The sequence below is a fragment of the Triplophysa dalaica genome, chromosome 14 (assembly GCF_015846415.1).
Source record: "Triplophysa dalaica isolate WHDGS20190420 chromosome 14, ASM1584641v1, whole genome shotgun sequence".
Lineage (NCBI taxonomy): Eukaryota > Metazoa > Chordata > Actinopteri > Cypriniformes > Nemacheilidae > Triplophysa > Triplophysa dalaica.
The window spans coordinates 13,896,376-13,912,769 of NC_079555.1; the positions used below are offsets into that span (position 1 = coordinate 13,896,376).

The window sequence follows — 16,394 nt, forward strand, 5'->3', positions numbered from 1 at the left end:
ATGATCATGAAATTGGGACACACAACTCATGAGACGTATCTCTGAGAATGTCAAGGAAAGGTAAGTATGCTATGTATTTGTCATAGTCATTTATGACTTAACACAGGGGATGCCTACCACACCAACTAGTGAAACCTCAGACATCCTTTCCTCCATTAATACTCTTGACTGCTTCCCCCTGCATAAGGCACTGAAATAGTGGTATTATAACAACTAGTCCTGTTAAGCGAATCTTATTAAAGTTGTTAAACATATCACACCAGTTTGTCAATGTCAACAAACCTTAAAGATTTTTGCATTCATTATATATTTATATAAGTACCGTGGTTAATTTTTGAGAGGCTATAGTCAGGTCTGTACTCCTTTCTTTTTTAATTTTCCGGTCTTGACTCGCTCAGCAACAGATGAGCATCACATACAGTACATCTGAATCAAAACAGTGTCGTTTTAACAAGACGTTCAATGAGCAGGAGTGTCAGCTGAGGTCCACGCATTCTGCACACTTCCACCTGCGAGAGACCCCCGTGGAATATACACGCTGACCATCAGAACGGGGTTTAAAATGGAAAGTTAAGATGGCAGTACAAACACATTACAAACTTTTGCTGCATATTTGGATAAAACACATCGGGTTGAGCGACAGCGCGTGAAACGCCCCGTTGGATATGAGCTGACATTGTTTTTCATGTGTCCTCATATGATCTACCGGGATGTTTAAAAAAGGTAAAGTGTTATTATGTCTCTTTTACGATGTTTATCCCTTTTCCTATCCCTTGGAAACACTTTCGCTTTTGTGGGATTGAACAGCCAGTTTATCGAATTAAGTGTGACTTGCGTACATGTTTTAAAAACGTTACGCTGATAGTAAAGGTCTTGTTTTATATTATAACCGCTTAAATTTGTCCTAATAAAAATGCGCCGATTCGCACCAAGTGTGATGGGATTTGTACCGTTACACGGGCTTGCGTACCCATTCCGTTAAAAGATCACAGTGTTAGACTATTAGTATGCTTTCTAGTGTTTCAATTTATCATGGGTTGATTTCGGATTTTTTTGTTTCGATGAAAATGACTTCGGAAAAGCGCAAAATATGCGTTTGGGGATAATACTGGTAAAGCAGGTGGCTATATGCCAGAAAAATGTTTAGTGAGTTCGTCATTTAAAGGTGGTTCATTTTATATAATAAATGGCCAAAATGTAGCAATTTTTGCATTTCTCTCATATTATTCAAACACTTAATCGACTGGAAGAGGCCAATATTGCATCTGACCCCAACCCTGTAGGCTATTCTGAAAATTGGCCTTTATATAAGTATAATTATTTATTCAATGTTTGTATATTGAGTGTTCTGTAGGTTTTATGTAGGACATAAGTTTGAATATCATTTCTTGGTGTGAGAAACTTAACTCAACAAAGTGTTTGCTCATTATTTTGTAATCAGCAATCTGTTGCATCATTCTCTACCACCACAAGAAACTCTCTCAGACAACTCATATTAATATGCTAAAAACTAGTGTATATATTTAAAATATATTAAAAAAAACATAATTAAGTCAATTCGAAACCACCATTTTGAGAGGGTCTAACATGCAGGGGACAACAACCTAAGGCATGCGTGAAGTAGAAAATTAATTGAAATCGAAAAATATATTGTTTTAATAACTCCAGGTTGACTGTCCAAACCATTACAGTCTAAGCATCCCTATCCCTGGCTTCCAATTCGCCTACTTATACTAGCCCTAATAGTAGGTAGGCCTACTGTTTTTGTGTTGTAATATAGTGCATGTCAAAATAGATTGCACAAACAGAAGATACTAACAGGAAGCAGATGTGGGCGTTGTTGCCAACGGCCACATACATAAAAATACAGCTCATCCTCACATGAAGTATACTCATTATTTCGTATGTACTGTTTACAGTAAACATTTGTTAATTTAGTGAGGCATCATAATTTATTAATGCAGTGGAGTTTCACTAAACTCGGTGAGTTGTGGGTAATATCAACCGCCATACTGTGCATCATTCTGCACTTCCCAGTAGACCATCCGGGAATTTTGGAATACTATTATCAACATACTACGATTTGGGATATTCTAATTCTACTTTGGAAAACTAGGACGGATAGTATGCGAATTGGAAGCAGGAAAACGCTCCTTGTTTTCTTCACAACTTCTGCCTCGATTTCAATTTCAACACAGCACACAAAGCACAAGCAGATAAATGTTATTTTAATTAAAAAATTAATCAATTTGTTTAGGTTACGAAAATGTTTAAGCCCAGTTAGAGTTCCAACAATAAAAAATACATATTAATCCTTATATTATTTTATATAATCTATAATCTTATCAAGTAGTTATAGTTGTTACTTGTCACGCAGGTGTTAGCGCTCATGCAGTTGGCGCACAGCAGGTGCTGATCGAGGAAATCGCAAAAAAAAGTCGGCCTGTATGCACTCAATGTTGTAGGCCATTTGACCACCTTACTTTGAAACTAAACCCAATCCAAAAAAAATCACTGAGATAAGAGGCGCGATGCTGCACCACAAAATCCGCCCGTAAAAGATGTTTTAAACACGCAGACCAAGAGCTTGGCAAAGCATCTCAACACATTCAAGAATTATGCTTGATAAATTGATGATCCTTTAATATACTGTAAAGTGGGGGTGGGATCGGGAGGGTACATCCCGATACGATACCGATACTGTAGTTTTTATGTAGGACATAAGTTTGAATATCAGAAAGTTAACTCAACAAACCTATTTCCTCTTTATTTTGTCATCAGCAATCCGTTGCATCATTCTCAACAATCACAAGAAACTCTCTCCGACAACACATATTAATATACTAAAAACTAGTGTATATATTTAAAATATATTAAAAACATAATTACGTTAATTAGAAACCACCATTTTGAGAGGGTCTAACATGCAGGGGTCAACAACCTAAGGCATGCGTGAAGTAGAAAAATAATAGAAATCGAAAAATAATGATAAAATGATGTTCCTTTAATATACTGAAAATGGTAAATAGTGTAAAGTTCTTGCGCTTGTCTTTGGACTGTGAGTCTCTGGTGACTCGTCACAGGTCTCCCAAAATTGGAGTTTGCGGAACGTCACGTCAAAGCGCTCACGCATTTCAACGCCTCTGCTCACCTAAAGTTGAACTTTATAAAAACTATTAAAGCTTTACAAAACGCGCAGATACCAGCACAACTGCACGAGCACTGCGGTTGAGGAAGAAAGCGCCGGACTGGAGCGAATCGCGAAACTACAGACTGAAAGAAGGTGAAAAGAGTTTTCCCAAATTGCAGAGCGCCAAGTTAACCACGCCTACTTATTTACATTCACTACGAAATCCAAAGTGCGTGCAAACTTTTGATTCTTAAGACGCTGGCGCGTCTGTAATTTGTTGTTGGTCCGCCATTCTGCTCGTATTTCTTCTCCGCCGTGAATCACAATTTCCGTTCATCTGACCATCCTAATCTGGGAGCGTCACCACAAGAAATAAGTGGGTACTTCCGTTTTGGTAGGCATGGTGTAGGTATGAATTAAGATCTTTTGTATTTGAAAAAAATCGATACTTTTTCCCACCCCTACTGTAAAGAGGTCGAACACGAGACGCACATTTTTTATTTAACAATATGTGTGACCCTTATGTGTTACGTATGTAACCTCAGTTCCCTGATGGAGGGAACGAGACGTTGTGTCGAGAACGACAGATAGGGTTCGCCCTTGAGAACCAATCAACTCTGACTACTATAGAAAAGGCCAATGAAATTTGCATGCCGGGCTCCGCCCCCGGATATCAGCATTCATTTACCTCTTGTTCTGAAGAGCCTGAGAGCCTCTCAAGACTGCAGGAGAAGACGATACGTGTTTGTGGCATAAGGGACACAACGTCTCGTTCCTACCATCAGGGAACTGAGGTTACATACGTAACCAAGACGTTCCCTTTCTGTCGGTCTCTCAACGTTGTATCGAGAACGACAGATGGGGTAACCAATGGAAAACGCCACAACGCTGTATCGCGTCACAATCTCAGCGAAGCGACGGTAACAAGCCTGGGCGTGTCAGCTCGAAGCTTCGTGAAACTGTAACCTTCCAGTGTGGTGGTCGGGGGGTTCCAGAGCTTTCTTGGAGAAAGATGGGTACAGCCCTGACCGGTAACCTTTCACGGACGGGGCCTTAGCTCTCTACTGGCGAGAGGCCGTCCGGCTCGGGTTTACACCGGGTGAGCGCAACTCTTAATCAGAGAAGCACTGCAGAGGCCACCTCCTACCCGTGGGGAGGAATATGGTGGAGATATATAAATGGTCTCGTCCTTGGAGGAGAACGCATGGAACGTGCGGACTGGGTAGTTAACCGCGAGGTGGAGGTCCACCTGGGGAAGCCCGTGGGGGCATGGAGTGGGAATCATTCTCATGAGGATACATCAGACGGAACAGCCCACGGAGAGGGTGTTACAGACGTCCGGTAGCACTAGGTCCGGTTAGAGCTATCTGTGATAGCTCACATGGTATCCCGGCCTAAGGGGGAAGGCTGCTCTGCCCAGCCAGCCCCCCTGAGGGTCCGCCCTCTCGCGCCCGTTAGGAACCTGGTGACCAGGTCGTGTTGCCCTAGAAACTTTTCATCAACTGATTCGTGATGAGTGGCAATAGCGACTACATACACTTCCAGTGTGGTGGGGAGATGTTAGTCTCCAGTTTCGTGAGAAGGGGAACACAATCCTGGTCAAGCACCTCAGTGGGTCTTTCTCGATGAGAAAGACACCAGGACGAGATGAGGCACCGTCTAGAGGCGTGTAACCGCCTAGTAGATGGGGCCCTAGCCTGGGTGATGGTCTCAGCCGTATAGGGGGAGTAGCCATCTCAGGATCTTCTCATCCTGTCTAGAGACCAGACATGGGAGTTCCAGAGGTCTGACCTGGGATGCCAGAACGTGTCCTTCCCCTGAGAGAGCAGGTCCTCTCTCAGGGGAATGGTTCAGGGGGAGTCGCTGTCCAGAGCATCAACTCTGAAGCCAAGTGTGGTTAAACCAGTGCGGTGTAACCAATAACACTTGGTGCTCCTCTTCCCTGACCTTGCACAGTGTCTGTGCAAGGAGGCTCCTGGGGGTGAAAGTGTGCTTCCGCCCATCAGCTGAGCGCCAGGGCATCCATGCCGAGGGGGGGGCCTCGGTCAGGGAGTACCTAAGCAGACAATGGGTGGTGTCGCGGGAGACAAAGAGCTCTATCTGTGCCTGTCCGAACAGCACCCGAATGAGCTGGACCGGGGATGGAGTCGCCACTCTCCGCAAGGCGTATACTGACGAGAGAGCGCAACGGCTGTTTGGTTCAGTTTGCCTGGGATGTGTGTGGCCCGCAGGGAGCGGATCACCTGCTAACTCCACAGGAGGAGGCGTCGGGCAAGTTGTGTTAGCTGCCGTGAGCGTACGCCACCCTGGCGATGTACGGTACGGCTGTCATGCTGTCCCGGAGGACCAACACGTGCTGTCCATGCACTAGAGGCCGGAGCCTTCTCAGCGCAAGCCACACAGCCCACAACTCTAGGCAATTGCATGCCAGCGCAGACGGGGGCCCGTCCAGTGCCCCGCTACTGCGTGCCTGTTGCACACTGCACCCCACCCCTGCAGCGAGGCGTCCGTCATCACCACGACGTGCCTCGTAACCTGCCCGAGGGGAACCCCGCCCGGAGGAAGGTCATGGAAGACCAAGGGGTTAGGGTGCGTCGGCAGCAGGGCGACATCACCATGCGCCTGCTGTCGGTATGCCACGCTGTCCTCGGAACTCAACTCTGTAGCCAGTGTTGAAGCGGTCTCATGTGCATTAACCCGAGGGGTATTACCCCCGCGGAGGATGCCATGTGTCCCAGGAGCCTCCAGTTCCAACACTGACTGGGCGTGTGCTTCGGACAGCTGCGCCGACAGAGTTAAGTTCCATACCGAGAAAGACGATGCTCTGCATTGGGGAGAGTTTGCTCTTTTCTCGGTTAACCTGAAATCCCAATCGATCTAGATGCCGGAGCACCAGGTCCCTTTGTGTACACAACAGATCCCACGAGTGTGCCAGGATAAGCCAGTCGTCGAGATAGTTCAGGGACAGACCGAAAGGGAGGACTCTGTACTGATATGCCCACCCCTCGAACGCGAACCGTGGAACGGGCGGTGTCGAGAGGATCGAGACATTAGAGTAAGCGTCCTTCAGGTCGATTGCCACGAACCAATCCTGACACCTGATAGATGTCAGGATGCGCCTCTGCGTGAACATTTGAATGGCAGCTTGTGAAGGTGCTTGTTCAGGGTACGCAGACCGGTGGGGCGCAACCCGCCGTCTTTCTTGGGAATGATGAAGTGCGGGTCGTGACCCACTGAACATCTTGGTTTGAGGGACGAACTCAATGCCAAGGGGGCAGTCTGCTTCATCATTCCCACGGGGGGTGGTTCGTCGGCTGGCGAAGCTAACCATCTGTTGCGGGGGGTCCCCGGAGGGAAGGTTGGCTCCGCCTTTTTACCTGCCTGGCGGGACAACGGTACGCACTGTCGGTTTGAGAGTGGTGACAGCTGTCGTATATGTATGTGTCGACAGTCCAGTGGAGTGTGCGATCGGCTGCAAGTACACCCGAGGAGAACGGAAAAAGTCTTTGAGTAAGTGGGCGCCAGGCCCTGAAAAGGCAGGAGTCGTCTCGTACCGACCGATCAGAGCCGTGGCTGTGAAGGTTCGGACCCGATGTTGTTCTCCCTGGAGTTTTCCCGTCAGAGTCCCTTCTCGTGAGAAGTTTGCTGACGGGGTGGAGGTTTTCCCCCTCGACCTCTGCTTCCGGGGTGCCGCCTGTGGGCCACAGGAACCGGAAACAATGTCGAAGGGGTCCTGGGTGGCAGGGAAGCATACGTCACACGGGATCTCGGAGGCCTTTAGGCGGCCGAGTCGCGGTGAGAAAAATGTGGTTAATTGCCACTGCCTGCTTCACCGTCAAAAACTGCTGAGCGCAGTCCTCGACGGTGTTTACCAACAACCCACCCTGCGAGATGAGTGCATCAAGAAAGCGGACTTCCTTGGTGTCACTCTTCTGCACAAGGTATAGCCGGGGGTGTCACTCCTGGACCACTACCGTGGACATCGTCCGACCCAGGGCCCGTGCCGCCGCCTTAGTCGCCCGTAGAGCGCTGCCAGTGGCGGCACTGACATCCTGCATTATACCCAGGTCGGCCTTACCCTCGTGGGGCTCTCTCAACGCCTGGCCTGGCGGACCTGCAGGCCATGGCGAAGAGAGAGGAGGCAGCCCTTGACTGCCCCACCATCGAGGGAAGTAAGGGAGGTGGAGCTGGTTTTTACTGGAGCGGTCCGTGAGTGGAGCGCTCCAAGTTTTACACAGCTCCTCATGCACCTCCGGAAACCCGGGTTAGCATGAATGACATCATTTCTGCTTCCTCCTAACTCGACCGCTGGGGGTGGAGCTCGGATTCGTCAGAGTCGGATGTCAGTCTCCCTCCGATGCTGCGAGCGACATCTCATCTACGTCACACATCGTTCCCGATGTGTGTGCTTGAGAATCCGGACGGTATGCCACCGCCGGTTGGGGAATGTTCAGAAGAGCGAATCGGGGTGCGATCGGCCCGTGAGCACTTAGCTGGCGGGTTTACGTTCGCAGAGTTCCCCATATCACTAACGCTGCTAACGTGGATGGTCATCGGGGCCGTAGCCACAGATGTCACAGCCCGAGTAGCAGACGAAATGGTGGGTGGTTCCCGTAGGAAGACAGCCACCTGTGACCGCAACTTCTAAATGACCATCTGCCCGCAGTGCGCGCAGATGTGTCAACGAACGCTGCTTCAGTGTGCTGGACGCCCACACACCTAATGCAGCGATCGTTTCAATCCCCTGCCGCACCCAAGAAAACAGCGGGACATGATGTTCTCGATGTGTGTGCGTGAGAATCCGGACGGTATGCCGCCGCCGGTTGGGGAACGTTCAGAAAAGCGAATCGGGGTGCGATCGGCCCGTGAGCACTTACCTGGCGGGTTTACGTTTGCAGAGTTTCCCATATCACGAACGCTGCTAAGGTGGGTGGTCATCGGGGCCGTAGCCACAGATGTCACAGCCCGGGTAGCAGACGAAATGGTGGCTGGTTCCCGTAGGAAGACAGCCACCCGTGACCGCAACTGCGGTGCGGGCAGATGTGTCAACGAACGCTGCTTCAGTGTGCTGGACGCCCACACATCTAATGCAGCGATCGTGTCCATTCCCTGCCGCACCAAAGAGAACAGCCGCGCTGGAGAATGCTCAGTCAGTCCTGAAAAGGACTTTTAGATAAAATCTCACACAACGCGGAACTGCAGAGCCCGGCATGCAAATTTCATTCGCCAAATTTCATTGGCCTTTTCTATAGTAGTCAGAGTTGATTGGTTCTCAAGGGCGAACCCCATCTGTCGATCTCGACACAACGTCGAGAGACCGACAGAAAGGGAACCAGTCTTATGGGTTACATTTTTTTGAAATCGATATTTTTACATCATTTAAAAGCTGAATAATTAAGCTTTCTATTGATGTATGGGTTGTTAGGATATGATAATATCTGGTGGAGGTATAACTGTTTAAACTCTAGAATCTGAGGGTGCAAAGGAATCAAAATATTGTCTTAGAAGTTGGTAATGAGAGGCCCTGTTACTGGTCATCCACTCACAAAAATGAAGTTTTAATCTTAATAAAAAAAAGTTTTTAAAGTGTGAATTTATTGACAGCTTGTTATATGTAGTGTATAAACATGAAAATATGAACAGTTAAAAAAAATCTTAATATGAATTTTTAGAGGAGAGCAGGCATTAAACATTTATTTTTATTAAAGGTTGTGTACTGTTTTTCTTTTTTTACATTCACTTTAGACATGCTGGTACAAATAATGTATGTGCTTTGTTTTTTTTTACCAGGAAGAAAGTAGGTGAAATGTTTCAACATGCTAGATATGCATAAAAAATCTCCCTTTAAAATATGAATAGGCCTATATTTTAGAAATGAGAATGTACAGATAATTTGGGGATTTTAAGGCATATGCCAAAACTATAGATAAAGACGCTTGTCCACAATCACAAACTATTTATGTAGTATGACACAGATTAGGCCTCATTCCCCACAAAATACACTTTTGTGTTACATTTTTATTGTTGTTTAGTTATTCTTGTGCATTTCCCGGACAGTGATAAGTTTAAATCAGGACTAGGCCTTAGATAAATAAATTGTTTTTAAAAACGTACTTTATAAAAAACATTGCTGGTGTGCATCCTACAACACAACCAGATTGATCTTTTTTAAGATAAGTCAGTCTTAAATGTTTTCAATCGAGAGACACTTTTCTAAAATTTAAATTAGTCTCTGACTAGGCTTAAGCCCTGACCTGGAAACCACCTCATGAAGTTTCCTCACAGCATCGAGTGTGATCTCTTGCAAATCATTTTGCAAGTAGTTCACACCTGCTTGTGCTTGCTCTGTGTTGATGTTTTTTTCCAAAAAAATAAGACTACCTTATAGAAATAAAAGAGATATGTTAGTTTCATAGCTTTTTCAAGAAGCAACACTTCCTTGAAGCATTATAGATTCATGTCTGGATATGAGACAGCAGTTTCTGTGGGGTTTGAGTTGATCAGTACTTTTTTGTTGCAACAACCCATTTTATGATTTCTGTAGTGGATTTATGAAAATTATTTTGATATGGTTTGTCTTACCCCACTGGGATTTGTATTAAAGGAGTGATCGTTCATCTTCAAAATGACATTGTGGACATGTCATCATTTACTCACCCTCTTGACATTTCACATTTTTTTTCTTTAAATGACAAAAGAGCATGTAAATGATGGCAGAATTTTCATTTTGAAGGTGAACTACTCCATTAAAAAATAAAGGGCACAGAAATAAATAAATGAACTGAAATTAAATTGAGCCATTTACTATTGATTTCATGTTTTCCAAGATCTGCCACTTAATTAAAACAAACCCTCCAACGTTAAATCAGAAAATGTTTTGGTAGAAATGCACAGAATATATACGCTTTCTTTTATTGCATAATTATCATTCTTCCTCTTTATTCTTTTGGTTGCTGTAGGGAAATATGAGGTGAAATATGAAAAACTGGCCAGTGAATCAGAGTCAAATCCTTCATCTGTCAAGAGGAGTTGCTTACCAAAGATCCGTCCTTTCACTATGTGTTTGGTTTGTGTCGTCACATATATTAGTATTGTTGTTGTTACAAATATTCTAAAAGAAAACGACCAACAACTTCAAAATCCCAAACCCATTGGACCAAACAATCAGAATGAACCCTCAGATCTGCCAAAGCCTACCTTCGCAAAAGATGGTCCAAATGGTTCCCCTCCCTCAAAAGTGTGCAGTATTAAAGTGGAGAATGGCCCTTTGATTAAAGTCAATAGTCACAAAACATATGTGGTTGGCTCTTATGTGGAACATCGTTCAAACAAGGAAATCAAGTCAATTGCCATCATGCAACGTCATGAGCCGGTGACATACTATTGTGTGATGTGCTGTGACGGGGTGAACATTTCTTCAACTCAAGCCGAGTATTCAATTCATAGTGACCACTTTAACTTTGATTATGGCACTGCTGATATTATCTGCAAATTCAGTAATTCATGTTCTGCACCAACACACGTGGCAATTACAGCCAATAACCTAGCAGAAAATATAACGTCCTTCCAAACGATCGAAAATCGAGTCATTCCGAAATATTTCCGTTTTAACTTTACAGTCTGCATCTCTGTTATGTTTGACTACAACAAGGTGTTGGATTTAATCGAGGCTATGGAGATGTTCAAACTGCTTGGTGTTCAAAGGGTGGCGATCTACAAAACCAGCTGCGATTCGGCCACACAGAAAATTCTCGACTACTATGTGAAAAGTGGTTTTCTTGAGCTCATCCCGTGGACCGTTGAAAAGCACATCAAAGTGTCAATGGGATGGCAGAAAGGGATATCACCAGGAGAACTGCATTACCACGGACAGATTCCTGCACTTAATGACTGTGTCTTTCGATACATGTATCAAAGCCGCTATGTGGCCTTACAAGACATAGATGAACTCATTCTGCCTTTGCATGTGAGAACCTGGACAGAACTGTTGCAAGAATTGGAAAAGATGCACGGTGACGATGTAGGTTTTGAGTTTGAGGATAACGTGTTTCCATTCACGGCAGAAAGTCAAAACAAATATGAGCAGGATGCTTGGAAAAACGTACCAGGAACAAACATTTTAAAATATGTTGACAGAATACCCAACGATCCTGATAGGTTTAACAACATTAAAGTTATAGTAAATCCTCGGCTGGTTCTCGAGGCTACTGTACATGGCCTGCTGGAGACTGTGAATGGACGTAACACTGTCAGAGTCAGAAATGACATTGCGCGTATGTACCACTTGAAACATTTTGAGTACCCACGAGACACACACCTTATAAGAGACAAACGTCTTTGGGGCTATGCAGATGATTTGATAGCAGCTGTTTCTAAAGTTTTACAGGACTGCGGTTTCACCTAGATACTAAAACCTCAGCTCGTACAACATATACCTAAGATGTGTCAGTCAAGTCTATAAAACTGAACAATTATGCAATATTAAACTACATTGCACTGTGAAAACTACTATGAACAATGAACTGCACTTGTGATTTATGCAAAAATTGTAGGATGTCATCATTTGCATGTGATGGATTTAACAGGATCTTTGGGACATTTACTACTGCCATATGTTCAAGCCTTCTTTGATTATGCTGCAATTTGTCCACCATTTGTGACTTGTGTATATATTGAATAATAAAAAAAATTGTGATCGGGGAAATATATTAAAGTAGGCTTTTACGTAGTCTGTGTTTGTTGATCAGTGGCTAATAATGTAAGTTTATATATTTTTTCATTTTTATTCATATTCATTTATATTAACGATTTATTTTATTAAAAATGTATCAATTTTATCATGTAATTTTTTTACTAAAACATTTGTAGAGCGAGTCGTGTAACTTTGTCACACTGAAGTTTAATTAAGTAATGAATGCCCATATAAAAAATGACAAATCAGATTTTAAACATGATCTCTTGTGGACATCTTTTATTTTTATTTCCAAATTCTGGAAAAACTGATATGCAAATGAACCTTAAAAAAAGCATAGTTACTTCCAGACATATTTCTATAAAATCTGAGTTAGGCATGTATTTGTGTAACCTTAAGACTCTGAATGATCCATAACAGTGGCAATCAGGGCAGAGTAATGAATGACTACATGTACACAAAACACATCACACAGAGCGAGTTTCATTTAGGTAATGTTACCAAACAGTCACATATATAGCAGGTAATCTGCCAGCAGGTATTTAACAGTGGCAGCCTGGCATAGTCATAACATGAGTGGTTTGCAAACATAAACAGAAAAATACATTACCCATCATACATCATACAAACCAAAAGCAATAGTTCCTAGAAACGTACATGACAAAAATATACAAAAGACAGCTGCGCAATATTGTGCTATGAGGCTCCACAATGTATGTCTATTGTTTTTATTACGTGTGTGCAAATTGGCTCATGTCTGTATAGAAGAGGATCTTTCCTTTGTGAATGCTGTGGTGGAAACATGGCTGTTCCTCCAGGGTGCTTCCGTTCTTATCTGACCAGATGAAAGGTAAACCAGTACATAAATATGGGCTGCGCAGCAGCGATGGACATTGTTAGATACATTCGAAGTTGGTTTTTCGCTCCTCGCACTAACCGTCCCTCTGCAGCTGCCTCAGAGAGGATCTTCAACCGTAGTGTGCGAATCTGTCACGAAAACAGATCTGGTTAACAGTTCAGTTTCTAAAGCTATGTTTTACCAGAGTGCACCTGGTTTGATTCTTTACAAACCTCAAATTTAAAAGTTAATCATTTTATAATATAAACAACTAAACAATTCAGAGCGAGATAAGAATCTAGAATTTAAAATGCAATAATAGGAAATGTAAAACATAATAAAGTTGCAAAACATTTCTCGATACGCACCATAAAGACAAAAATAGAGACACAGCACCAAAGCAATGTGAGGTAATATCCTGTCCGCCCAAACAGAAGGCCTGCTACCACACCTATCATCATCCTGTGGAAACAAAGAGTGCTTGAATTTCACATTTAGTCAAAGTATGCTTTACCGTCAATTCTGCCACATGTATAGCACGTACATATAGAGGATTCAAATTGTGATTTTCTAAGACCCATGTTGCATTCAAATAACACTACACAGAATAAAAAAATATAAAAAAATGCAGATTAATACAGATTATTATATATATATATAAAATACAACTATTACACAGGGATCTTTTAAAAAGAAAACGAAGATGTAATGGGAGATAGAGTGCAAACCAGTGAAATATACAACAGTGCAGATGTGAGGTCGTGCAAAGTGCTTATTAGTCTGTTTAAAGTGACAAGAGAGCATGCTTTGTTTAACCTCTCAGAAGAGGTAGTTGAAGAGGGGCAGACCGATACTGAATGAGGTAGTGAGCAGTCCAATGCTGCATAAAGTGACTAGTGAGGTTCAGTGTATGTTGTGGGGGTGGAGGGGATGGGGAGAGGAAGAACCTCCGGATGATGTCAGAGTTCAGTGGAGCATGGGGCAAGAGAGGGGAGGGGGGCAGGGTCGGGAGGAAGTTTAGCTTCCTGACTGCCTGGTGGATGAAGCTTTGAAGATTAAGTTTATTTGCAACTAAACCCAGATTTCCAAACAAGTTTGTTCGCTTATCTCATTAGGGACAGTTGGATTATTAAGGGTAAACCTTTAAAAAAAATGTGTGATAAACTTGTCACAAGAAAAGGTCCCAAACCATTTCACACACACACAAAGAATGACCAGAGGCATTACCCAACATATTTGTATCCAGAAAAGGCCACCAGATCGATAGTGGTGAGGTCAGTGTTCACTGTCACCAGATAAAGACTGAGGAGCACAGCCAGAACCTCAATAATGAGCCAGACCAGAGCTGAGCTTGCCTGAATGCCCAACATCTCTGGAGAAAAGCTGGAGAAAGGGGAACAGAACACCAGGAAAGAAAACACTGGTCAGGATAAATAAGGTCAAGACAATTGTAGGAAGCACAGTTTGCTTATTTCTCACTTCCTGTTTCATGTAAAATACAAGCATCAGCAAAATTAGTTAATTTAGGGGGTTTAGTTTTAACCAGATGTAAAACAATACAAACGGCTGTCCGATACTGGCAGTGTCTCCTTTATCCTTTGCTTTTTTAACATTCTAGACCTTTTTCAACTATAGATACATTTCTAAACTACAGAAATTAAGTATTTTAATTAAGTATTATGTTTTATCTTTGAGCCAAGTGTAATTGTAAAGCTTTTTCAGAGATCAAGGTGCGTGATTTTGTAAACTACAGATGGGCAATAGCAGCCACATTCTTTATCCATACAGATTATACATTGAGAAATGTCCACAAGTCTGTTCTTGTGAAGTCTGCTCTTGATAAGTAGACAACAAGCCTCTTACCGGTTCTGTGTGCCCAGGGCCAGGCCTGCAACCAGGACGTATGTAATGAAACCCATTACTGTGGAGCGAGAATATCACAAATATCTTAATAAAAACACAGATGCCACTTTAAGCAGTTTGCAGTCCACTGATAAGAGGTAAAGGGGCCGAGTCAAAAGTTTAAATACGTTTTCACTAAAAAATGTATCCAAATACACCTTATCTTGCACACAGCTTAGACAACATTTATAATAACTCATGAACCACTATCATAAGAAGTGTATGATTTTGTGCCTTACCGGGAATGTATAGATCAGGGGCATTGATATCAAACCGCGGGGCGACTGGTGTGTCCTGCTGGTAGCTCACCTCCCAGTTCTAAAAAGCGCAGTTCAACATGTCACATTTCCAGGCAAATTGTAATTATAATTACAATTAGATAAAAATGTTTTTTTTTTTATTATTATCTCAAAAGAAGGAAGGTCTTACTTCATGCATGTAGGGAAATACAAGCAATCCAAGCTTCTTCCCAACATATACTGTATCTACTGCAAAATAGTACTTTAACTTAGAGATGGGGATGAATCGATCCAGCTGTGAAAAAGAACAGATATAGCACTAAGATTTGTAATTCGGCTCCAAAAATGGAAACTTTGACTCATATTACACAACTTATAAAACAAGGGAGGCCTTGTCTCAATACAGGGTCACATGCTCTTCTACATCACAACAACAGAAATGCTTTATTTTGCTTCAAGACAGCGCCTACATTTTTATCCATCATCTCTTTGCCGTGGGAGGCCAAACTGCTGCCATAAGCCATGGCCAGGTTTGACATGGGGTCTGAGAGGAAAGCCTGTCCTGTATCATTTTTTCTGCTGTGTTTGTGCCCCCCAGCGCTAGTGTCATCAAATAATGGACTGGCATCACCGGTGTCCATAGTGGTGCCTCGCATCCTGACATTTGGTTCTATAATACAAGGAATAATGTCAAAGTCTGTTACCATTTAAAATTGTGTAACTTACACAAATGCTTATTAAGAAGCCCAAAGCTGACTTCACTGATATAAGCAGTGCACTGATTTCAAACCGTGTTACATGTAAATTAAGGGATTAAATTACACTGTGAACTATCAAATAATGGCAGATAAATAAGCAGAAAACCGATCAAGTAAAACAGACAATTGAGCGAACAATCCATAATTTAATTCATTTCCTAATGGAGATATTGTGTTTTAATACGCCTATAGCTACTATAGAAAGTATACCGTCAAATTACTGACCGGCTGTCTGACTGTACAACACACACTTTACAATTAAATGTTTATTCTTTAAAGAGCACAGAAACACAGTAAGGGATAACATTGTTGAGATCGTTGATACAAATGCAAAAGAAATTCAAAGCATCTGAATCAATCACGAATCGCAATAAGTACGTAACTTACGCTGTCTGAACCCACTCTGGTTTGGATAATCCATCTCTCCAAAACAAATGCGTCTTCTTTAAATAAATATGTTTAAGGAAATAAATATTTAAATAGTTATTTATACATTTGGGCTGCTTACCGAGAAGCCACCGGTTAACGAAACTAAAATTAGCACCACGAAAGCTCAAAGAGGAAGAGAAGGTGACGGAGAAGATCACTTCCGGGTCATTTAAAGAGACCGCAGCTATTTTTTTAGAATCCTCAAACACATTGCAGTATATTGCCACAGACACAATTCGGTAATAGACTGTGCAAAACACTAATAGCCTTTTTATTTCAACAACACTGCTATAACCTTTCTTTTTTGGAGAAATGTCATTTTAAATGTGAAAATTTGCATTATATCAAGCAATTAAATGATATGGATTTTTCTTGGAGATTTTGTTATCACCTGAAGGTAAGACAT

At 42.8% G+C, this 16,394-nt stretch overlaps 2 protein-coding genes across 2 annotated transcripts; one reads left to right on the top strand and one right to left on the bottom strand.

The window, feature by feature from the left end:
- The first annotated feature begins 415 nt into the window (after window positions 1-415).
- Window positions 416-11,967, top strand: si:zfos-464b6.2 (uncharacterized). Its single transcript, XM_056766829.1, has 2 exons — window positions 416-723; window positions 10,090-11,967. The coding sequence occupies exons 1-2, from the start codon at window positions 711-713 to the stop codon at window positions 11,532-11,534; spliced, it is 1,458 nt and encodes a 485-aa protein (XP_056622807.1). The 5' UTR covers window positions 416-710; the 3' UTR covers window positions 11,535-11,967.
- A 119-nt stretch (window positions 11,968-12,086) lies between these two features.
- Window positions 12,087-16,115, bottom strand: yif1b (Yip1 interacting factor homolog B (S. cerevisiae)). Its single transcript, XM_056766830.1, has 8 exons — window positions 15,947-16,115; window positions 15,272-15,471; window positions 14,992-15,096; window positions 14,802-14,880; window positions 14,524-14,581; window positions 13,888-14,043; window positions 13,029-13,122; window positions 12,087-12,809 (listed from the first exon to the last, which is right to left on the bottom strand). The coding sequence occupies exons 1-8, from the start codon at window positions 15,978-15,980 to the stop codon at window positions 12,654-12,656; spliced, it is 882 nt and encodes a 293-aa protein (XP_056622808.1). The 5' UTR covers window positions 15,981-16,115; the 3' UTR covers window positions 12,087-12,653.
- Between the last annotated feature and the right edge of the window lie 279 nt (window positions 16,116-16,394).

Excerpts from the sequence above, each read along its gene's own strand:
- yif1b (XM_056766830.1), bottom strand. The coding sequence starts at position 15,980 with ATGGATTATCCAAACCAGAGTGGGTTCAGACAGC. Across the intron at positions 14,881-14,991 it reads TATTTCCCTACATGCATGAA|AACTGGGAGGTGAGCTACCA; the intron begins GTAAGACCTTCC and ends TGCGCTTTTTAG. Across the intron at positions 14,044-14,523 it reads GCCCTGGGCACACAGAACCG|CTTTTCTCCAGAGATGTTGG; the intron begins GTAAGAGGCTTG and ends CCCTTTCTCCAG.